The sequence below is a fragment of the Scardinius erythrophthalmus genome (genome assembly GCF_964197995.2).
Source record: "Scardinius erythrophthalmus genome assembly, chromosome: 6".
Classification (NCBI taxonomy): Eukaryota; Metazoa; Chordata; class Actinopteri; order Cypriniformes; family Leuciscidae; genus Scardinius; species Scardinius erythrophthalmus.
The window spans coordinates 40,122,311-40,146,682 of NC_138226.1; the positions used below are offsets into that span (position 1 = coordinate 40,122,311).

The 24,372-nt window shown below is 37.3% G+C and overlaps 1 protein-coding gene across 1 annotated transcript in view; it reads left to right on the forward strand.

Annotated features, from left to right (window-relative positions):
* The first annotated feature begins 11,145 nt into the window (after nt 1–11,145).
* The window catches only part of agps (alkylglycerone phosphate synthase), a 52,662-nt gene continuing 39,435 nt past the window's right edge, over nt 11,146–24,372 (forward strand). Inside the window, exons 1-5 of the mRNA XM_081369520.1 lie at nt 11,146–11,419; nt 18,568–18,657; nt 21,965–22,055; nt 22,146–22,266; nt 23,281–23,355. Of these exons, the coding sequence (XP_081225646.1) occupies nt 11,259–11,419; nt 18,568–18,657; nt 21,965–22,055; nt 22,146–22,266; nt 23,281–23,355 (538 nt within the window). The 5' untranslated portion in view covers nt 11,146–11,258. The remainder of the gene's footprint in view (nt 11,420–18,567; nt 18,658–21,964; nt 22,056–22,145; nt 22,267–23,280; nt 23,356–24,372) is intronic.

A 24,372-nucleotide genomic window follows, 5' to 3' on the forward strand; every position in this document is an offset into this window, starting at 1 on the left:
CTCGCGGGAAATCAAGAAAACAAGATTTAAACAAAAAGACTAACTGTGTTGAGCTTATATATAACAATTATTAGTTTTCTGTCGATGAATGTATCCAAACAGTTGCTCACCTGTCTAATAAAACATAATATGTTAAAGCATCTTTGGTGTTTCCATGGTTTCTACAAAATAAAAATCAAGGGTAACGCAGATATGATGTCACTGATAGGCGACGGTCCGTGTCCTGGTTAAAACTGCTTATTTCTCTGTGCAAACATTTAGGATAATGGAAGTACACAAGTCAACAAAATATATAACATTGTTCTAGTGGCTTTTGGATATTTTTATCCAAATATCTTGCATAGTGTGCTTTTAAGTGGTCTAAATGTATATTTTCCATAGAAGGCGTAGTAGGACCATAAAATGTTCGTCCAATCATTGCATTCAGACCGAATGCAATGATATGTCCTATCTGTCTGTCAGCGTATGTATTTCCACACCTCCGCACACCTGTTCACACAGACATCACACGTCATCAGAGCGTTTCGTGCTGTGCAGAGTTAGACAGACGTCAGTCACCGAACAGCAGTCACAGTTCCTCCTGAACCAAAACAACCAGCTTATGCTGCGTTCACCATAACTACTGTAATCTGGAAGAGATGGAAACCCGTGACGTTAAACTCGGAGCGATTCGTGAGTCGAATTGCGTTTTACTATCAACGCCTAAATGAATCTGCAGCAGTCAGCTGGTAGGCTACAAGAGCTCTTAAATGTTCATTATTATTGTGATGTTATGTGCTTTGAGACATGAGGTAGTTTAAAGCCGTCTCTCGTGACGCTTTTGTACGCGTTCACGTTTTGAAGGAGCCGTGGCTTTGGAGACGCACTGAAGGGAGGGAGGGATCTCATGTTTTCAAGCTAAAGCTAACTCGCTATCGCTAGCCTCTCCGAAAATTGCCTACCCTACCATTAAATAAATCTTCCCTTTGTTTTCTTCATGCCTCACATTTCATCCGTAACTTTATTTGGGGCGAAATTGTTAAAATTGGGAATTGGAAATAATTTTTACAAAACAAATATTGAAATGTTTTATATAGTTATTATCTATTATTAAAATATTATGATTTTGAGGTTAGTTGAAAGTCTAGGCCTGTGAGAAGAGTAAAACAAAATAACAGGCATTTGACAAGTAACAGAAAGAAATGATGAAAGCATTGTAAAAAGGAAAGAAAAAGTTTTAGTGGAACTTTTATCTATCTATCTATCTATCTATCTATCTATCTATCTATCTATCTATCTATCTATCTATCTATCTATCTATCTATCTATCTATCTATCTATCTATCTATCTATCTATCTATCTATCTATCTATCTATCTATCTATCTATCTATCTATCTATCTATCTATCTATCTATCTATCTATCTATCTATCCATCCATCCCAGGCGCTGACACGTATCTTATGAACCTCACTGAATCTCCAGCACTAACTAACAGAGATTACTAACCAGTGTACTAGTACTAGTACCCCAGTGCCTGAAACCAGCAAAACGTCGTTTTTTCTCCCCCCGAAGCGCGTGCGTGTTTGCGCGCGCACGATTGGCAGCTCCACGTCGACATTCTTCCAGCTGCTGCACGGACGCGGACGCGCTTCATCAACAGTTGCACGAGCTTCATCTGCTCAGTCCTCCAGGCCAGGGCTTCTTCTTATTCTTCTCCTGACAGAGACCGTGTTTCAGCAGAGCTTCTTCTCCAAACACACTTTATCCAGCGTCGACTGGCTCGTGCTGTGAGTTGCCGCAGGTATGTTGTTATTTTCCTCTTTTCCTCTCTCTGGAAGTGTGCATTCACTCACAGACTGTGCGCGCGTGCTTCTAAAACCCTGTCACATCGACACTCATTGAGATATTCACCCACTGAAGCATTAAAGTTACTTGACTGGAAGTTTTCCAGTAGAAAGTAAACTACTACTTAAATGTCTGCGTGATGTTACGTGCAAATGCATGACATATGGCATCCTCAGTTTCCCCTTTCCTAACATTGTGACTTCTCTTTTAGTTTGTGAAATGATATTTGTGTGTTAAGTTTAGATATACGCTGGGATGACAGACTTGATCTTGATAAAGTAATGCACGGCTCCACAGTTTTCGACACGTCAGCTGTTCTCGGCTGCCCCAGTTGTTAACTGTGCAAACAGACAGAGTGGAAGAGCGCATTCAATATTTAAATCGGATTTTTGTGACCAATTCATTTTATTCTTCTGCGCTTCGTCTTTTTTTGTTGCATGCACCTAATTTGCATGGAATCGCGCACGTATAGCTCTTTTTCTGCATGTGCACCGTAGGCCGCCATATGTGTTCATCATTCATGATGTGATTATGTGCATGTGTGAATGAGTCCACGTTTATGCGTCTTATCCATCATTTACATTCTTCTGATAGTCATTCCTGAGCTCGAGGAGTTCCTCACTTTCAGCTCCAGCTCAGAGATGCTTTGATCAGTCTCACCTGTCAATCATCTTTCATTCTGAGAAGTATTATAACTGTTACCATACACTGTTAAAAATTGCCACCTACTTCAACTTCAAACTTTCAGTTCACTTGCTGCCTTAATTTTAAGTATGCCAAATCAAATGGTCAGTTCAGCATATATATGAAGAGTTCAGATGCAAAAGCCTCTAAGTGCCATCTGAAATTTTCTTCTAGAATGATCATTTTTATCAAGCTCATATATTTAAGTTCAATAATTTCACTTAAATGGCAATGCAAATTACCTATTAATTGTCATTTAAGTGAAATTACTGAACTTAAATATACAAGCTTTATAATAATTATCATTCTAGAAGAAAATTTCAGATGGCACTTAGAGGCTTTTGCATCTGAACTCTTCATATATATATATATATATATATATATATATATATATATATATATATATATATATATATATATATATAAATGCTGTCAAATCGATTAATCACATCTAACATACAAGTTTTTGTTTATGTGTGTGTGTATCTGTATGTATGTATATATATATATATGTGATATATTATATTGTTAAATATATTATATTATATTAATATTATATTAAAATATATTATATATGTGTGTATGTGTAAACAACTTTTATAGTAGATGTAATTAATCAATTCGACATCACTAATAAATAAATGTATGTTTTTATATAAATATATTTGTTTAGGCTGTGTAATGTATGTGTAATATATGTATGTGTATATATATATATATATATATATATATATAGCGAGATGGATAAAAAGAAATTCATAACTTAATCGAAAAAACATTTGTTGCCATGACTTATTGATGATCACATCATTTTCAAAGTGTATAAATGAATAGATTTGTGATGCAGATGAGAAATGTAACGTGTGTGTTTCTCTCGGACAGAAGAGTGTCCCTGAGCAGAGGAGAATCGGCGAGCAGCGCTGTGGCTTTCCAAGTAAAGTTCTGTGATACACTCCGACTCTTAATTGTTCGCAGTCAGTGCATTACAGAACTTTGTTTTGGGAGTTTAAAGCTCAGGCCTGGAGGAAACAATCATTCCATCTGGATGAAGCCGTACCAGAGTTAAACTGCACAGCCTGTGTCCTTCAAACAACACACGCAAATAAATCACATCATTATCATCATCATCATTTCAGCATGCTCATGCCTTTATTTCCAACTGCTAATGAACATCCTCTGAGTTTTGGGAATCACAGATATGTTGATGTAGAGTATAGTTGTTATATTGATTATGTGTTATTTTTATATGATCTTTTCCCAGAATGTTTTCTCCAAGTGTTCAACTAGCATAGCGGAGGCTATACCGCAATTGCTAAATATCTAAAAATAACAGTTGCACAGTAACACACCACTTTCCAATTAAACATTCCATTCCATAACCTCAGGAAACACAAAAAATGTGGCTTTTTCCATTGTTGTAAAAGCAATGTATCCCATATTTACAAGGCGGTGCAGAGAAAAGCACTTTAACTGGAGAAGCTTAGAGGTTTGTGATGACATCATCAGACGAGCGCATGTCTCACGGTCACGTGACTCTTGAGGGTCATCCGCTCTTAAGACAGAGAAAACTCTTTATTGGCACTGACAAAACAGATTTCCAAGCGGAAAAACTGTTCCATGTGTCTGAAATACTAGTATGCAATATGCAAAGTATGCATCTGGGAAATAAATGTGAGAGGTTTTGTTGAAGTGTATTTTAAAGTACATCTGTTATTAATTAGTCGAGCACATGAAGATTGAAACTGCACCATTTAACCCATCAAGAGTGCTTAACATATTCAGAATAATCATTTACAAACACATTGACGGACTAACACACACACATATATATATATCAGTAAGTGTAGTAGCTCAATAATGTTATGTTATAAAGTCAATTTCTGATCATTTATAATGTTATTTAAAGTTCCCCCTGTGGTGAAAATCCAGCTTTTAATGTTGTTTATATGTCTATGTGGTGTTTTTAATATGATTTAACCCTTTGGTGTTCTTCTGGGTTTTTTTAACCCGCAAATAACTTTGCTGAATTTTTTAAAAATGTTCTCTTTGTCCAAATGGCATAAAACTTTGTATGGCTCTCAACCCTTTCTATATCTTAAAAAAAAAAAAAAATTGTAATGATATCTGTTTTTATGTTAGTGTGAAAAAAATAGTCACACTCGTGGTCTTTGGGGTCCCTGGAGACCCCGCATAGAAAATAGACAAAATTCATCATCAAAATCAGAAACAACGCAGAACACACAGACAGAAATGAAGTGGCACACTTCTAACAGTGCTAAAAACATTCACATTGCAAAATTATCATGCTCACACGTGCACGCGCACACACACACACACAGAGGAATAAATGTGTGACGCTATAAAAACTGCTCTTATAATTTGTCACATGAGATAGTCCAAAATGCGGAACCACCACAAAAATAAATTTGATGACACTGACACATCGACAATGTGAACGCTCACACACACATACACAGAGGGAGAGAAGGAGAGAGAAAGAGACAAAAGTTACTGCTTCATTTGCTCATTTGTTATGCTGTTCAGTTCATTGCATTTTGGTGTTCATGTCATGTATTTGTACTAAATATATCATATAACTGTACATATCTGTTCTGTTACAGTTAGTAACTGAAGTGTAGATTACATTTGTACAATTATATGAAAAAAAGGAGATTGAAATAAATGATAAACTCTAAAAACTCAACTTTTATCTTTTTCAGGTTTGATTCTAATCATATAACATTATTGAAAAAAAAAATTCAGTACAAAAATGCTAAACTTTGACAAAAAAAAGTCATTTTTATTGTTAGAATTGTGATTTCATAATATTTAGATATGAATCCAACTGGGAAAAACTTGTGAAAAGATATCTTTCAGTTAGTCAAATATTAAATACTATATAGTGGAGCTCTATAGCCATCTATTGGCTAAAATGATCATTTTTTACTTTTAAAACTACATTTTCCAAAATATGGGAAAATTTTTACTCTAAACCATGTAAAATTATTCATACTATCCCTATAAATGCAATTTAGAAATTTGGGTCTTTTATAAAGTGAATTTTACATAAAGAGCTGTTTTTGTATAAAAACCTATTTAAAAAAAATAAAACATTTTTAAATGTATTTATAGATTTATTTACTTTTAAAACTACATTTTCCAAAATATGGGCAAAAATTTTACTCTAAACCATGTAAATTAGTCCATGTTATCCCCATAAATGAAATTTAGAAATGTGGGTCTTTTATAAAGTGAATTTTACATAAAAAGCTGTTTTTGTATAATTTTATTTATTTATTTATATACATTTAAAATATATCATTAATCCTCCAAAAACTGCACAAATGTAGAGTAAAAACATGAATAAACAGAGCAAAAAAAAAAAAAATGCTGTTTTGGGGTCTCTCCCTGGAGACCCCAAAGATCACTAGTGTCACCCCAAATGAAGAATATCAGGGGGTTAAGACAAACCATGTGTAAATTCATAAGTCGACAGCATTGCTGAGTATTTTCTCCTTAAAACTGCAGTGAAACAAAGACAGTCTCAAAAACACGCTTTGAAATCGCTGGTGTTTCTGACGTCACAAACTACCTTGTAACCAATCAGATCAACGTGTCGGAGGGCTTTAGCATATCATTAACAGCGAACTAGCAGGGGAGTCTCGAGAGAAGCGGATTATACTTTTCTGCTGATATAAAAAATCGAGTAGATTTAGCAATATAGCGGATGTATGATGTTATGATGAACTATATGCCTTTCTCCACTGACGTTCTGAATTGTTCAAAGCGTTTCTGGTGATTGTTAGAAGGCAAACTGAGATGGAGAACCAGAACATGGTTTTAGCAACACATTATTAGCTGTTTGATAACATAGTCAAGCAAAAGGCTAATCATATTAATTAACATTATGTGTTCGACGTTGTAAAGAGCGATATTGTGCAGCAGTAAATTTAACATTTAATTGAATATTCAAAAATATTATTGATCTGCCTGCATCGACACTATTGTACAACTGAACTGAGCAGGACGATGACATCACGGTTTACTCCAGATCAGATATATATATAAAAATGAACTAAATTAATAACTTTTTGAAACAAATATGAATCATCACTGAACTTACTTAATCTGGAATGTGACACTATTTTCTTCTGGAAACAAACTTTGTTTTGCATTATTTTCGCGTGAGTGGAGGCGGGGCTAATTAGCATATTCATAACCGTGTTTACTACAGGAAGCAAGGGTGCAGCATTACAATCTATTCTAAGGCATGAAGACATTTTTTCACACACACACACACACACACACACACACACACACACACACACACACACACACACACACACACACACACACACACACACACACACAAAAACGTTTACATATGTCGTTTTGGTGATCAAAGATGAGTTTTAAGGTATACAAATTATTGACAAAAGGGGGACTTTAAGAGATTAATTTATTCAAAACAACTATATGTGACATTTGATAAAAGGGAAGAACAAAAAGGAGAACTGCTATTTATTTCATCTCTTCACCTCTAGACTCAATCCTAATAATCCTCAGCTATCCTTTTAAAGGGATATTTCTTCCAAAAATGAAAATGTTGTCATCATTTAATCACCCTCATGCTCTTCCAAACCCGTAAGACCGTTCATCTTAGAAACTAAAATGAAGATCTTTTTGATGAAATCCGAGAGCTTTCTGTCCCGCATTGACAGCTACGCAACTACCGCATTCAAGCCCCAGTGAGGCAGTAAAGACATCATTAAAGTAATCCATGAGATTCCAGTGGTTTAACCTCAGTTTTATGAAGCAACGCAAGTGCTTGTTTGTGCAAACAACAACAACAACATAATTTATCACTTTATGTACAAAATATTAATCTAATTTAAGTAGCTTTTCTGAACATGCCTTGGAAGAAAAGATTACTGGTGTGAATCTTGAGACAAAACAATGGCACTGATATATTTTAAGATGACTTTCAGTAAAAATAGCTCAAACATGCATTTTAGTCTGGGACTAGGCATAAGCCTGGTCTGTGAAAACGGGGGTAAAGGTTTTATTTAAAGTCCCCCTGTAGTCAATAATTTTATCCAGAATGACATATTTAAACGTTTTCTTTCCTTGAACAAAAATGTCCATGTCTTAAAATAGCTTGAATGTAACTCTTGCCTCATTTAGTATACGAATATGCAAATGAGCCCCGCCTCCACTCACTCACTCACTCAGCTCAGAGATCCACTCGTTGATCTGATTGGTTACAAGGTAGTTTGTGACGTCAGAAACACTAGCGATTTCAAAGCGTGTTTTTGAGACTGTCTTTGGTTCACTGCAGTTTTAAGGAGAAAATACTCAGCAATGGTGTCGACTTATGAATTTACACATGGTTTGTCTTAAAGCAGATTAAAAACACCACATAGACATATAAACATCATTAAAAACTGGATTTTCACCACAGGGGGACTTTAAAGCCAAGAGTGTACAGTATGTGAAGAATGCTGAAATGGTTTGATGATTTATGGGTTTTTACACCTGCATTTTCAAAGCATGAGTCTTTATGGAACACAAAAAAATGTGGCAAAGTGGGTTTGTTTTTGTTACAAGCCATATAAAACAAATTTAGTTCTGTTTAGTGTAATTTTGTACTAGAACCATATGAAACAGGCAGGCTCTAAATATATAAATTAGGCTACGTTTTGGGAATTAAAGGAATATTTGCTTCAAATAAATCAATATTTCTGATTATTGTCAATGTTGAAAACCAAGGAAATGTTGTTCAGATCTGGAACTAAGAGGACTCAGTTTATGTTATTTCATAATGTTGATGTAGTATTATTATTGTATAATAGAAGTTATATTAGCTATATTGGAAACATCAACATGTGAGAACAACAAAACTTACAGTAAATAGATTCACAGTTCAAAGATTTAAACTTAAATGCTGCCAAATGTAGGTTTTTGAGAGAAAAAAAAATTCTAAGAGATAAGACATTGAAAAAGTGATATTTAATAAATAAACTTTCCATGATTTAAAGGGGACCTATTATGCCCCTTTTTACAAGATGTAATATAAGTCTCTGGTCTCTGGTGTCCCCAGAATGTGTCTGTGAAGTTTCAGCTCAACCCCCCCCCCCCCCCCCCCCACAGATAATTCATTAAACCATGTTGTAAATGCCCATTTTTGAGTTGAAGCAAAAACATGCTGTTTTCATGCATGTATCTTTAAATGCAAATGAGCTGCTGCTTCTCCCGCCCAAATTTCCAGAAGAGGGCAGAGCCTGTACAGATCGTGCCTCGGATACTCTGCCAAAAACTAAAACATCAGTTTGGTTTTGATCATCATCTCTATCAGTCACACTCACGTGACATTGCAGTTCTTCATCATCATGAAAGTTTAATATCTGCATGCGTTTTAAAGTCATATCAGCCTAAACTTCTGATATATGGTTTTCTGAGCGCACACATCCGAATCACGCGCACAGAAAGCAGCCTGTCAGACAACACGTCCCGTGAGTATAAAACTAAGTTCTCCTTCACGTCTTATTGCGCTTAAACTGTCAAAAACACACAAAGTTCACAGTCAGTTATGTCTGTGAACATAAACAGCAAGTAAAGAAATCACATGTGTATATTAGATCTGTGTATTAACGTGACTGGAGCATAATATACTGTACCTACAGCTATATATACTGTAAATATGAATCAAGCTACAAAGAAAAACAGATAAACACTCACTGCTCTTGCCTGAATAACTTAAGAATATATTTCTTACTTGAAAGCAGCTGTTAAATGCTCTGGCGAGGAGATAAACATGGCGGGCTGTGTGCAGCTCACTGAGGGGAGGAGCTAAGCTAATAGGGCAGAGACTGTCAGCAGTTGTGGGCGGGGCCTAGCTGTTCTAATGTCAAGTCAAGTCACCTTTATTTTTAAAGCGCTTTTTACAATACAAATTGTTTCAAAGCAGCTTTACAGAGATAACTGGAAAATAATGCAACAAAGTTTGTTTCCAGAAGAAAATAGCATCACAGTCCAGCTTAAGTAAGTTCAGTGATGTTTCAATATGTTGTAAAAAGTTATTCATTTACAATATGCAACATTTTCTGCCGCTAGAGGGACTACATTCCAAACAACAACAACGGCGTAGCTTGATGACGATGTGGAGCTTGGAATGATGGGAACTGTTGTTTTCAACTCCACCGTGGATGTAGCCTAAATCAGTCAGACGGGAATCGAAAAATCATGTTCATGGATGAGGTTAAGTTCTATTTTTATAAATGTTGCGTTTAATGACATGCTTTTTGTGACGAGGGGGGCGTGGTTCAGCACGGTCTGTAAGGGGAGAGAGAGAAACGAGACGAGCGGCACGTAAATAGGTCAAGTGCAAATGACGAACACCTGTGTCTTATTGCAGTATTATTGGCATAGAGAGAGAGAGAGAGAGAGAGAGAGAGATATTGACTGAGGACTCGTACCGTCGCGGTTGCCACTGTGAATGCGCATTGTGCGCGACTTTTGTTTGTTTTGTTTTGTTTTATTTTAATAAAGTACGAGTTCCAGTCACGCCGACCCCTGTCTTCTTCCTTCCTGACTCTTGAACCTTATCACACTTTTATTTCATTAAAATTAATTAACCGCAAGAAAAGTAAGGTTTAATACTAAATTGGTTATCATAGATGTTACTGTATTTGTCGAATTCATTGTTGTGATAACGCGGCGCAGTTTTACGTGTTCTAAACAATTGTTGTAAAAGTACATTCGAACATACCCACATCATTTGCCAAAATACTGATTAATCTTTATGTATAACACCAGGCCATAAACACCAGACGTGATAAACAATGTCAATAAACTAAACACAAACCTAAAGCAATAGGCTAATACTTTCCTTACATAAACATAACTATTACCGAATGCTACATTTGGAAAATATAAAATTAAGCATGCTTTGTCGACAGAACCAGCTTCAATCGGTAAAGAATAATTGTGTTCCATAACGACTGCACGAAACAACGTTTGTTGCTTGATAGACGGATAGACGCTAAAACTACAACTTCCGCATTTGTCCAGGACTCCACGCAGTACGAGCGGAAACCGAGGGTAACGCGGATATGATGCCATTGACTGGCGACTCCCAGCTCCCCCCTGCTCTAACGCCCCGTTTCCTGGGTTAAAATCACAATTTTCTCATGATTTAAAAATAGTTGGAAACATTTGGGATATTGTAAGTAATCAACTTAACAAAATATATAACACTGGCCTTGAGATTTGCAAAAATCTTACATATTGTACCTTTAATTTTTATATATATATATATATATATCCGCTCTGGAGTAAACCATGATGTCATTGTCCAGCTGAGTACAGTTCTCATATAATGGTGTCAATGCAGGCAGATCAATAATATTGTTGAATATTAAATGAAATGCCCCAATGTGACGTCACATAGCATAACAACTTGAGGCTTATTTTGAGGCTGTTTATGATTTATTATGGGGATTAAAAAAAGCAGTGGGTGGATTTTCACCATTATAGTGTGGTTGTGTACACACACACTCCCGACATACATTGATGTTCAAACATAATTTTGCATAACAGGTTCCCTTTAAGTACAGTGTCAGGGAAGATCTGCTCGGAGGGAGGCGGAGCGCGGTGCATGACGGGACGCGTGAGTGAGTGAGTAATCTCCACCTCATCCCTCCATCATCAGCCGCGCGCTGACCTCTGACAGCAAACGCGGAAGCAGCATGGCGTCAAACAGCAGCAACGCTCAGCAGAGACTCCGAATCATCGCAGGACATCTGCAGAAACACACAGAAGATGGAAACACGAGCGTCGCGGCGCAGGAGTGCAAAGCCGAGGCGTCGCGATCCGACCCGAGCAGCCAGACACCGGTGCCGAAGAGGAGGTACAGTATATGTGTGCAGTGGGGTCCAGCTCCTCTCACACACACACACACACCGTTCACACACACAAATAAACGCTGCATGTAAAGAAAGAGCAGTCGCGTGAAGGCGGGCGTTGTATTGTATCAGTGTGTGAAAGCTGGAGTGAAACAAAGTGTCCATTCATATCCCGGAGGAGGAGGAGGAGGGTGCGGCGGCGCGCGAGACCTGGACATGTTCAGTTTTCTTTCTTTTTTTGTTTTCATAATCATTGTGGTCATTGAACATATCATTGGGGTTGCACGCGCAGCGAGCAAACCGTTGCCTGTCAGAGGACCGCTGGTTCCTCCATTATAAACTCGCTTCAGCCCTTAAAGCTATAGGTCACCTAAAAATGATTCCTGTCGTCATCTACTCCGCCTCAAGGAAACGAGATTTAAGAACCAGGGCATTCGCAGTTAAATTTGGGTCTGTTCCTCACGCAAAGCTATTAGATAATTGTAATATATTGCACGAGTCATGTGGACCGAGCCATATGGTGCTTTTTTGGGGGATTTAAAGTTGACAGCCACTTTCATTGTGATCTTCTGTATAGTAAAAAGTTGTGCAACATGAGGGTATAAGTAGATGAAGGTTTTACAGTTGTGTGTATCTTTAATGACTGTCATCATTTACTCGCCCTCATGTTGTTCCAAACCTGTATGAGATTCTTTCCTCTCTTGAACACAAAAGAAGATATTTTGAAGAATGTCGGTTACAAAACAATTGACGGCACCCATTTTTCCTACTATGTAAGTCTAATGGGTGCCGTCAACTCTCTGGTTACCAACATTCTTTAAAAATATCTTCTTTTGTGTTCAACTATCCCATTAATGAAAGCTATTATATAGTGCTCTTTAAGTTTTGTCTAAGTTTTGTCCTTGAAAGTCTAGGTTTGTGAGACCTTGAGTCTGTAAAGATTGATATCTCCTTGTTTCCTGTGTTCAGACATGTGCTTTACTTGCAAGTGATGATGATGATGATGATGATGATGCTTCTGTAAACAAAAAGGGCGTTGGTTATTTCTGTGTGTTCTGCCTCTCAACAGCTCTGGCCTGAAGCTCTTTATGGCATCAGTTAAACTCTTATGGACTCATTATATAGACTAATTATCTTTCTAGAGCACTACTGTTGTGATTTAATTTTTTGCTTTTCTTTCTCTAAGGTTGTTATATCCATGACAGCCGTTATCTCTTTCCTCTTGTAAGTTAGTGAATAGATAATTGGTCCTTGTCAATGTAAATATGAGGTGATCTCCCCACGAGTTGAATTTTGTCTGTCAAAAGTTATCATGGCAAAGCTGTGCTGTGATTGGATGAGGGCCGGGGTGGCCTGACTTTGTGTTCGCTAACGGGACTTTGCTGCCATCTAGTGCGGGACACGAGCTGAAGAAACCTTTGACCTACTGAGACACAGCTGAAAGATTTTAGTATGTAGATTGTTTTTGGCCGTGCTGTCGGTGTCACGCTGTTTTCTCAGGCAGTTTGGCCACTTCTAGTACAAATCACAAATGTTTTCTCTGACTGAACTTCTCAGTATGAACCACAGTTGTGGTCTTTGCGCTGGAACACTTCTCTACCTACATGACCTATTTCCTGTATTTGGCCCAAGTGTTAAAGTGGGCATGAAGGAACACAAGTGTGTGTGTGTCGAACTTTTGATTACTCGATGGGACACACTTACAGCCTGTTGCTTTTACAGTGCTTTATTTACAGTACTTGCACTTTAAAACAAACTTCAAATTTTGGTTTCTTGGTGTGAACCGGGTATGCTGAAGCATTCTGTCCTTTAAGAGTCGCATCTTATGACATCACGTTAGGGCTGCACCATATTGGAAAAAAAATTACATTGCGATATTGCGAGCCATCAATCCAGGCTAAAGTCAATAATTACCATTCCATGATATTAATAATTTCACTAATAAGCAAGCTTCATTACAGGTGACAAAAAGGCCACTTAATATTTTATTCCAAAATTAGAATTCCAAAATATCTTTCTCTCTCTCTCTCTCTCTCTCTCTCTCTCTCTCTCTCTCTCTCTCTCTCTCTCTCTCTCTCTCTCTCTCTCTCTCTCTCTCTCTCTCTCTCTCTCTCTCTCTCTCTCTCTCTCTCTCTCTCTCTCTCTCTCTCTCTCTCTCTCTCTCTCTCTCTCTCTCTCTCTCTCTCTCTCTCTCTCTCTCTCTAAACTAATACAAAACGAAATTCGCTTTAACGATTTTCTTTTGTCCGTGTTGTGTTCATATTTCAGTCGAATCGCACCAGAGTTTGTGTGGAACTGTGTATCGGGTAGCCTAGAAATCTAGACGCAGCAAATTTTATTTTGCACTCAGTGTCGTCTAGCAACTCTCCGTTGGCTTGCGAGCTGGAAAAACCAAACTCTAGTCAGGCCAATCACATCGTGTATAGAGTCAGTGGGTGGGCTTAACATGATGACGGCAGAGTTGCGACGGTTCCCTGCTACTTGAAAACAAAGAAGAGCTGCTGGCGAACAGCGGTCTCTCGAATCGGCTTTGGCCGCGACTCTGGAAGACTTGGAGTTAAGCTTTTCTTTGAGAAAAGAACAAAGAATGGCACTTAAGTCTTAAAAAAGGAAGATGTGTTCAGAGTTTTCCGACCGGATACGGCAAAACTTTAATCTATCAACTAGCTCCGCTGATGGGCAAACGCTCTGGTTGGTTGAAGCGCTGTCCTATTGCGTGCAATATCAGTAGCCACATTTCCTTTACAGATTTGTGCAAAACTTTTTTGATATTTTCTAAATGTCGATTACGAAATTATGGTGTTTCCATTAACCGATTTATGCGACTAAAATGTAATTGTTTTTCCTCTTGTGATAAGTCATTCCAAAAATCATGGCAAACGTTGTTGGTAGGTGTACATATATCCCTGCCACCACACTAGACATTATTTTTAATCGAAGGATTGAAGGCCTGAAAACCACCTCATGCGAGTGTAAAAACTTGTTTTCGATACAGGGGAGTTTTTGTGAAATTGACATGTTTCCATTTTCAATGTGTGTTTCAATTCGCAATTTCAATTTGTGTAATTTGAAAGGTAATGGAAACTCTGAAGTCGTATTAGAGATGGATTTAGTGTGCTTTGAGCTTTGGCATCTTTCAGACCTGGGTCAGACTTGCACATTCCTGTCGTCGCGCACACACACTCTCAAGAGGCCTAGACTGCAAGTGTGTGTATTAGGACAGGCCCTAACTTTACTTCTCCTGGTCAACATATGTGCGACATTCCCAGACATGTGGAAAGAAACACTTAGGAACAATAGGCCTCACTTTTATCCCAAAGCTCTGTATACCCAGTGCAGTTCCTTGATAAGGTACTGCTGGAATTTCTGGATGTGTTTGAATGTTTGTTGTCAAAGAGAAATGGTAGATGTAGAGATTGTTGAACTGCCAGTGATAGAAAGATTTGCTTTTCAGCATTCTTGTATCTTATCATGCCAGGCATTATACTGTAGGGTTTTACAGTATTTCCTCTTGCTAGTGTGTGCCAGATGAACAGTTACTCAAATGTAACCTTCATCAAGAAAGATCACATAGTTTATTTAGTTTTTTTACATTTTTGGTCCAATTTCCTAACAGGCTAACTACTGCAGCAGATTTAGCCAAGGTTCATTCAAGCCAAGTTTGTCATATTCAAGAGAGTTGCTTTGTTTGAGAGATTTTGTCTTAGTGCATTATAATGAATCAATCCAGTTTGTCTTTTAGTTAAATTTCAATATGCCTGAAAAATCCCTAAAATTATTTTTCCTGTGTAATTTATAAAATGAGACGGGTTCCTTCCACTTGTCACGCACTGTATAACTATGTCTGCAGGAGTGAAAACACATAGGCTGAATGTTTTTGTGGGTCATTGAGGGTATATTTAGGGTTTGTTAGTGTCTATTATTAGACTCTGCTTGTGTTGACAACAAATATCGATATTTCGATATGTATCGATACTGAAATATCTGAAACGGTTCCAGTACTCATTTTCAGCAGTATAGATACACCGATACCAGCTCTGCATTCTCTCTCTCTTTCTTCTCTCCAACGGTGAATTGACACACACCCTCCTCCTGTCACTCTTTGCTCCAGTTGAATAGTGGCTGTATCATAATTTTAGTCATTATCACAGGTTTCGCGCTCACAACAAAAGTGCATGCACTAATTTATGTAAGTGCCGTGCACTTAAAGCCCCCTCTCAAACAGCTTGCGACGACCAAACTTTTATTCGTGGCTAATTGCACTTAAACTGTCGAATACACACACAAAATTATGTCAAAATGCCGTCTTGCCAAGTATTCGGGTAAATACAGTCAGTTTTGGAACATAAATAGTTGAGAGGAAAAGCATGTTGTTTATTAGTATATTAGATCCAGGCTTAAGCTCTTAAAGTGACAGCAGCCTCATAAACCTGCTGCTGTAACTTGTAAGCATTAATCTGAATTTAATTTATACAGTGAAGATTATCCAGTGTTATTTTACATATGACTGCTTTCCTTTCTGTAAAATTTCTTACCTGAATACTACTGTTAGACCCACCTGAAAACCTAGTCATGTTTATTTCATTTGTCTCTTTATTCCATATGCTATCATTTGCAATTAGGTTATTTGTTCTTATTTTACGACTGACTGTTTACTTGTCTTTTTTTGTAAGTGTAGTCAAACGATTCAAATAAAATATCTCTGTGCTGAACGCAAGTTATTGCAACAAAATTGCCCAAATTATCAAAAAATTATGAGATGACAGAAAATGGCGGTGTATATATGGCAGTTTTCCCCCATGGTATTCCAGTGAAACGTTTCTACTCCAACTGATTTAGAGAACGCCTCTCTGTTTGTCTCTGTTTCCGTCTTCTTGTTAGGTTTGTCTGGAGTGGTCACATTTTTGTCTGCTTTGCTGTAGAGAAGTGTTCAGTGTCTGTATTGAGAGTTTGAGGGGCTGTTTGTCAGAAGATCCAGAAGGTTCCCTCCTCTGATCAGCCACTCATGCTTGTGCGCACGAACAGCATGTGTTTAGTGTGAGTCTCGCAGCAGGCTCACCGCTCTAGAGATCACAGCTGTGCTCAGTCCTGGAGGAAGGAACGTGTGCTTTAGTTAGTGCTGTTTTCTAAGGCAATCTTTACAATTACTATTGATCATGCTTATGGTTCGAGAAAAGACAGGAGAGGTGTGCGGTTATTTTTCTGAGCGACTGGTCTTTGGGACCTGAGCCTTACCTAGACACGTGGAGCCTGTTGCAAGAAAACCCTTAGTGATGATATCCTCACAACTATAACTAAGAGGTTTCTTAACTTAAGGAGAATTTGACGTGGGGGGATGTTTCAAACCATAATGTACTCGAAGTGCGCACACATAAAGCCGCCTCTCAAACAGATCACGAGTGCCAAATTTAGTTTTTTTAGTTTAACTGCCCAAATACACACAAAATGATGTCTAAATGCCGGTCTTGGCGAGTATTCACCTAAACACAGTGGTTATGTCTATGTCTTAAGCGAGTTGGGAAAGCAGATACATGTGTATCAGTATATTGGATCTGTGCATTCACAGCAGCCTCATAAACCTGCTGTCGTCTATGTCATTAATGTTAATCAAACAGCAAAAGACAAAGAGAAAATCACTTTTGTCAAATCAAACTTTTGTAACTTTAATTGTAAGCATTCATCTGTATTTAATTTATACAATTAAGACTATATGGTGTTATTTTACATTTGATTACTTTGTTCAGTTCTTTATTTCTTACCTGATACTGTTAGACCCACCTGAAAAACTTAAAGGTGCTCTAAGCGATGTTGGTGACGTCACTTCTTGTTGACGTTCAAAGTATTGTCAAACAAAACGGAGGCTAGCTCATCCCCTCCCCTCACTCTCCCCCTCCCCCTCCCTTCCGTGCTTCCTGAAACAGTCATGAATGGCAGACTGGATTTACCCGCCTGTCCAGCTGAACCAGAGTTACCTGAATGTCGGATTGGAAGCCTTTCTGCCGGCGGAATTCTCGCCACCTTTCGAAGGCTTTTCCGAAGTAAATTTGGGACTTCCCACATTCCTTCTCCTTTTTCCCTCTTCTTTGCTATTTGTTCATCGGAACGTCGTCTCTTTGGTCGTGTGTCGGCCATATGAAAATTATTAATATTATTATTGGCTGGAACACTGTTTGTTATGTTTCGTGGTCCAGGCTGGGCCAGTTTGTTTTTGTTGCCGTTTGTGGAGCCTGGGCTGTCTACAGAGACCGCCTTTCTTTACAGTGTGTTCAGGGGACAGGCAGCTAGCGGATAGTGAGGAGATGTTTGCTGGATGTGACAAAAAATGTTTCGGCCTAAAAAACACGTGACATCGCTTAGAGCAACTTTAAAGCAATGTTGTTTATTTCATTTGTCTCTTTATTCTATTGTATTTACTTGTGCTATCATTTGTAACTTGTATATTTTTGTTATTTTATTAATAACTGTTTACTTATTTGTAAATTCAATTCGAAGCCTCCTTGTGCTGTATGTAAGCAACAAAATCCCCCCATTGTAAAAACACAAATACATTGAGTGAGAAAACATTTAGACATAATTTAATAAAGAAAATCATAACAGTATTTTGCTAAATGTATTGTTAAACTACAATTTTACTCTCAACATTAACAATTTATTATTATTTAGAAATATTGTAAAATAATTTTTGACCATACAGGCGTGTAAAAATGAAGATATATTCTTAAATGTTTGTAAAAAATGTCACATGTATATTTTTTTTAAACAGAAGTTTATGGCTAATAAACTAATACATTTAAACTTGCCAGACAGCAGACTTTGTTTAGTGCACTTAAAATAGTGCTGTTTTTTGGCATCCTATCATGCAGAGACTAGATAAAGACAGCAGGAAATATATTTTAACTTCTGACTTCTCTTATTTAAAGTGTTTCTTATCCGAAGCTCTCTTCACTCTGAGCAGAAGTGAATGCTGTGACCTATATGACTATGCTGTGACCTATATGACCTATATGACTATAAAGACAGAAGTGGTTAATCTCTGCAGGTCACTGTAATTGAATATTATATTTGCAGACGTGCAAGACAAAGGTTGCATGTCATTGAATATACGTTGACATTGTTAAACAGCATGTAAACTCGTGGCCTCTGTTTCTTTCAGGCAGGAGGTCATGAAGTGGAATGGCTGGGGTTACAGTGACTCCAGGTTCCTGTTTAATAAAAAGGGTCAAGCAGAGTTCACAGGCAAACGGTGAGTACGATGCACCAAACAAATACCCTTTAGACTCAGATATTTCCGTTTTATATCGATATATCTGTTCTGGGGAAAACATGCAGAATTGTTCAGAGTGGATTTCAACATGATATAAATGTGTTAAGCAGAACTGAGTGCACTACAATCCCAAAAATAGACAGTTCTGTCATCCTTTACTCACCTTGATGTCTGTATGACTTTCTTTTTGCTGAGGAATACAAGAGCATATAGTCAGGATGTTAATTGTTAATGTATTGAATTCTGTTAATTCAGTTTAAAGTTTGATGAGATTGATATGGTCAAACCGACCCCATCGTTACTGTTCGTATCTCTGCATATCAAGTGCATTTTGTTTTCAACAAGCGCTTCAAGCGGTTAACCAATCACAACAGACTGGGTCATCTGACCAATCAGAGCAGAGTAGACCAATCACAACAGACTGGGTCATCTGACCAATCAGAGCAGAGTAGACCAATGAACAACTAGAAAAAGTTGTGTCTGCCCAACTGGGCTCTTTCTTGCAAGAAAATGACACCTATGAAAAGTTTCAGTCTGGGTTCAGGCCGCATCATAGCACTGAAACTGCGCTCGTTAAAATCACAAATGATTTACTCTTAGCTTCTGACCAAGGCTGTTTCTCAATACTAGTTTTACTTGATCTTAGTGCTGCGTTCGATACTATAGATCACACAATACTCTTAGATCGGCTACAAAACTATACCGGTGTTCAAGGACAAGCATTAAGCTGGTTCAGATCATACCTATCTGACCGCTACCATTTTGTCTATTTAAACGGAGAAAAATCGATCATAACTTCAGTAAACTATGGAGTGCCGCAGGGATCTGTGTTAGGCCCTCTATTATTCTCAATATATATGCTGCCACTTGGAAATATTATAAGGAAACATGGAATTAGTTTCCATTGTTATGCTGATGACACTCAACTATATATTTCATCACGGCCGGATGAAAACGCTAAATTATCCAAATTGACAGAGTGTGTTAAAGATATAAAATTTTGGATGACGCGCAATTTTCTTTTATTAAATCCAGATAAGACAGAGGTACTAATCATCGGTTCAAAACACCACCCACAAAACCTCTCACAATACAACTTTAACATAGTAGGATGTCCTGTTACTTCATCCTCTACAGTAAAAGACCTGGGTGTTATATTAGATTGTAACTTGTCTTTTGAAAATCATATTTCATATGTTACAAAAACAGCCTTTTTCCACCTTAGAAACATTGCTAAGCTACGTAATATGCTATCAGTTTCTGATGCAGAAAAGTTAGTTCATGCATTCATGACCTCGAGACTAGATTACTGTAATGCTTTATTTGCTGGTTGTCCTGCATCCTCAATAAACAAGCTACAGTTAGTCCAAAATGCCGCCGCTAGAGTTCTTACTAGATCAAGAAAATTTGACCATATAACACCAATTCTATCATCACTACATTGGTTACCTATAAAGTTCCGTATTAATTACAAGGTATTGCTACTGACTTATAAAGCCCTAAACGGCTTAGCTCCAGTTTATTTAACGGATCTTCTATCGCCCTATAATCCATCGCGCTCTTTAAGATCACTAAATTCGAGGCTTTTGGTCATACCTAGGATATCCAGATCCACCAAAGGAGGGAGAGCATTTTCACATTTAGCTCCAAAACTCTGGAATAGCCTTCCTGATACTGTTCGTTGCTCAGACTCGCTCTCCCAGTTTGAAACTAGATTAAAGACGCATCTCTTCAGCCAGGCATTTATATAACATTTTTAATCTTACAGTTTAATCCGGTCTCTACTTCATAAACGCCAGAGGAGAACTGGCCCCCGACTGAGCCTGGGTTCTCCCAAGGTTTTTTTTTTTTCTCCATTAGGTCACATGATGGAGTTTTTCAGTTCCTTGCCACTGTTGCCTTTGGCTTGCTCAGTTGGGGACACTTAATTTGATTAATCGATTCACCAGTGCTATTGATCAGCATTACCAAACGTGGATGTTTTACACCAGAAACAAACACTGATGTACTATTTTATTTAATACTGTGAAGCTGCTTTGATACAATCTGTATTGTGAAAAGCGCTATATAAATAAAGTTGACTTGACTTGACTTGACCAATCACAACAGACTGGGCCATCTGTCCAATCAGAGTAGATCAGTCAAAACAGACTGGGTCATCTGACCAATCAGAGCAGAGTAGACCAATCACAACAGACTGCGTCATCTGACCAATCAGAGCAGAGTAGACCAGTTTAATTCACATTTATTTGTATAGCGCTTTTTTAAACTATTATTTTCTGTATTGTGACATGTGCACGTGATATGTCTAGCTATGCAATGTGGATTTTGTGCGTTGTTGTTTTGAAACGTGTCATTGTTCTTTCCCAACATTGCTATAGTGCACTTGAGTTTCACGCAGTGTTGTGGCTTTCATGAGACGGGTCTGGACAGAGATGTTTACCACAGTCTCAAGGACACACACACACACACACACACACACTCTGTGTAATTGTACAGACAGAGCGGTGCTGCTTCATCACACACACACACACACACACACACACACACACACACACACACACACACACACACACACACACACACACACACACACACACAGATGATGTGCTCTCACTGCCATATGCCTCCTTCACACAGAAATGTCATTCACAGAACATGTCTATAGATTGAAACATCATATAGCACATGCAAAGAAAATCTTCAGAATCATTTCCACAAGGTGTTTTTCATCTTTACTCCAGTCTTCAGTGTCACATGATCATTCAGAAATCATCCTAATATGATGATTTGGTGATCAATTATTATTGGTACTTGGTGGTTATCACTGTTTAATATTTTTGTGGGAAACTTTATAATTTTTGTTTTGTTTTAAACAATATTGTTATAATATTGTTTTACTTGGGTTTTAAATATATATCATATTTACATTCGGTAGGAGCTTAGTCTCTTCAGTTTTTCCTAGTGGAGTGTGATGTGCTCACGCCATCTAGTGGCTGGAAAACTGAACACAAGGACACATCTGACAGGTTAAGCTTAGAGAGAGTGTGTAAAAGATTTATTTAAATAGTTTTGAGTTAATAATGGTTTACAATTGGTTTACAATTGAATTTAATTAAGAACAAAAATCCTAAAAGAAAAAAATCCAAATTCCTATAATAACAGTAAAGTATTTACCCTCATATTACATGTTTTGTATAGACTTGCATGGGAAATGCAGATTTAGGGAACGGTGCAGTGTCAGTTTGCAGGTGCTGGACTCGTGAAGTGTGTTTGCTGGTTTCAGGTATCGGTTGAGTGGGCTGATCCTGCCGAGTCTGAAGGACTGGTTTGAGGGCACGTTTGGAGCCAGTTTACAGCATAGATCTCCTGCCGCAGTAAGTGGAGTGTGTTTCAGACAGCTGTGTGTCTGACTCTTGTGTTGTGTGATTGTGTGTGTAATATGATATGTGTGTGTGTTCCTCTAGCCCACTCTGAATTTAAGTGCAGTCGCTCCTCCTAACCTGAACGAGCCCTTCGTGGAGGATCTGAAAGCGGCGGGTGTGTCCGCGTCACATGACCCGGAGGACCGGGTTTTCCGAGCGCATGGTAAACAACGTTGTGTTTGGCAGAAAGAAGTTTTAGCAATTTTCCAAGCATGCATAAGAATTTTGTCAAGCATTCCCTCATATTTCACCGTGGGAAATTTGTTTCATACAGAAATTCTGCTTATTTTAATATACATTTCTTATTAAAATGTGATGATCCTAAAAATTATAATGGTCCTAAAATAGGTTTTATTTATGCAAACTATAATAAGTTTTGGTTTTCTTTTGATTTAGGGGTGAAATAAATTCATTCTTTCTTTTTTTTATCACAAAATTTCCTAAAAGGGAGTTTGTTAGATTGTGATAGAACTGCTGAAGCTAAAATAAATTAGAATAATGTTTTTTTTTTTTAAATGTAATCAAAACACTATAATATTTTATAATTGAATATATTAATCAGTGTACAGAAGTCTAAAGCTATATTTATTTGATCAAAAATACAGGAAAAACAATTAAATATTATAACCATTTAAAATAACTGTTGTCTATGTGAATATATTGTTAAACTGTAATTTATTCCTGTGATCAAAGCTGCATTTTCAGCATCATTACTCCAGTCTTCAGTGTCACATGATCCTTCAGAAATCAGTCTTATATGATGATTTGATGCTCACGAAAGATTTATGATTATTATCAGTGTTAAAAACAGTTGTGCTGCTTCATATTTTTGTGGAAAACATGATTTGTTTGTCTTTAGCAACATTATAAATGTTTTACTGTAAGTTTTGATCACTTTAATATATCCTTGCTCAAAAAAAGCAGTGATTTCTTAAAATAATCATACTTGCTCCCAACTAGTATATTTTATTGAGAGGTTAGAGCATTACTATATGCTACCTATATATAAGTCATGTGTTCATATCACAAAAGATTGAGTTTATTTTGGTTTAGTTACTGGATGTTTATATTGGGTGTACAGTAGTACATATGAAAGCGCTATATAAATGCCTCATTCATTCATTCATTCGTTCGTTCATGTTCATGTGTTTCTGACAGTGTTTCTCCTCCTCCTCAGGTCACTGCCTGCACGAGATCTTTGCCCTGCGCGAGGGGAGGATCGGACGCGTGCCCGACATGGTGGTTTGGCCCAGTGAGTGACGGCCTCAGTTTGCTCATTAATATTCATGAGAAGCTGCTTTCATTAGAGGGAAAGGGGCGTCTTCCATCCAGTGAGACTCGGGCTGCTCTCTGATTGGTGGATTCCTGACAGCACCCATTCAGCAGCTCTGATTAACGGCCCAGCTTTGATTAGGAGAAAACCCAAGCGGCCAGCAAATCATGTCCTCCCTCTCGGAGAATTCACCCGTCCCATCATCACGCCGTCCGGTCTCCCTCGCAGTCTCCTTCAGAAAATCCTCCTTTTCATAATCTTGAAGAAAAGTCACTTTCTCTGCCTCTGAAATGACCTGTGTCCACCGTCCAATCAGATCCCACGGGACATTATCACACATGCATGTATACATTTATGAAATATTTGTATGTATATACTGAAATAAATAAATATATAAATATATATGAAGAGTTCAGATGCAAAAGCCTCTAAGTGCCATCTGAAATTTTCTTCTAGAATGATCATTTTTAACAAGCTCGTATATTTAAGTTCAGTAATTTCACTTAAATAGCAATGAAAATGACCTATTAATTGTCATTTAAGTGAAACTACTGAACTTAATTATACGAGCTTGATAAAAATGATCATTCTAGAAGAAAATTTCAGATGGCACTTAGAGGCTTTTGCATCTGAACTCTTCATATATATATATATATATATATATATATATATATATATATATATATATATATATATATATATATATATATATATATATATATATATATATATATATATATATATATATATATATATATATATATATATAAATCATAAACATATACATGCATGTGTGTGTATTTATATACACAAAATAATTATACACAGTACACACATACATTATGTAGGACAAACTTTTATTTTGGATGCGATTTAATCATTTCTCAGCCCTAATATATGAAGACATTTAGAATGTCATAAAAGATTTATATTTAACATTCTTTTGAACTTTCTGTTCATCAAATAATCCCGAAAAAAATGTATCACGATTTTCTG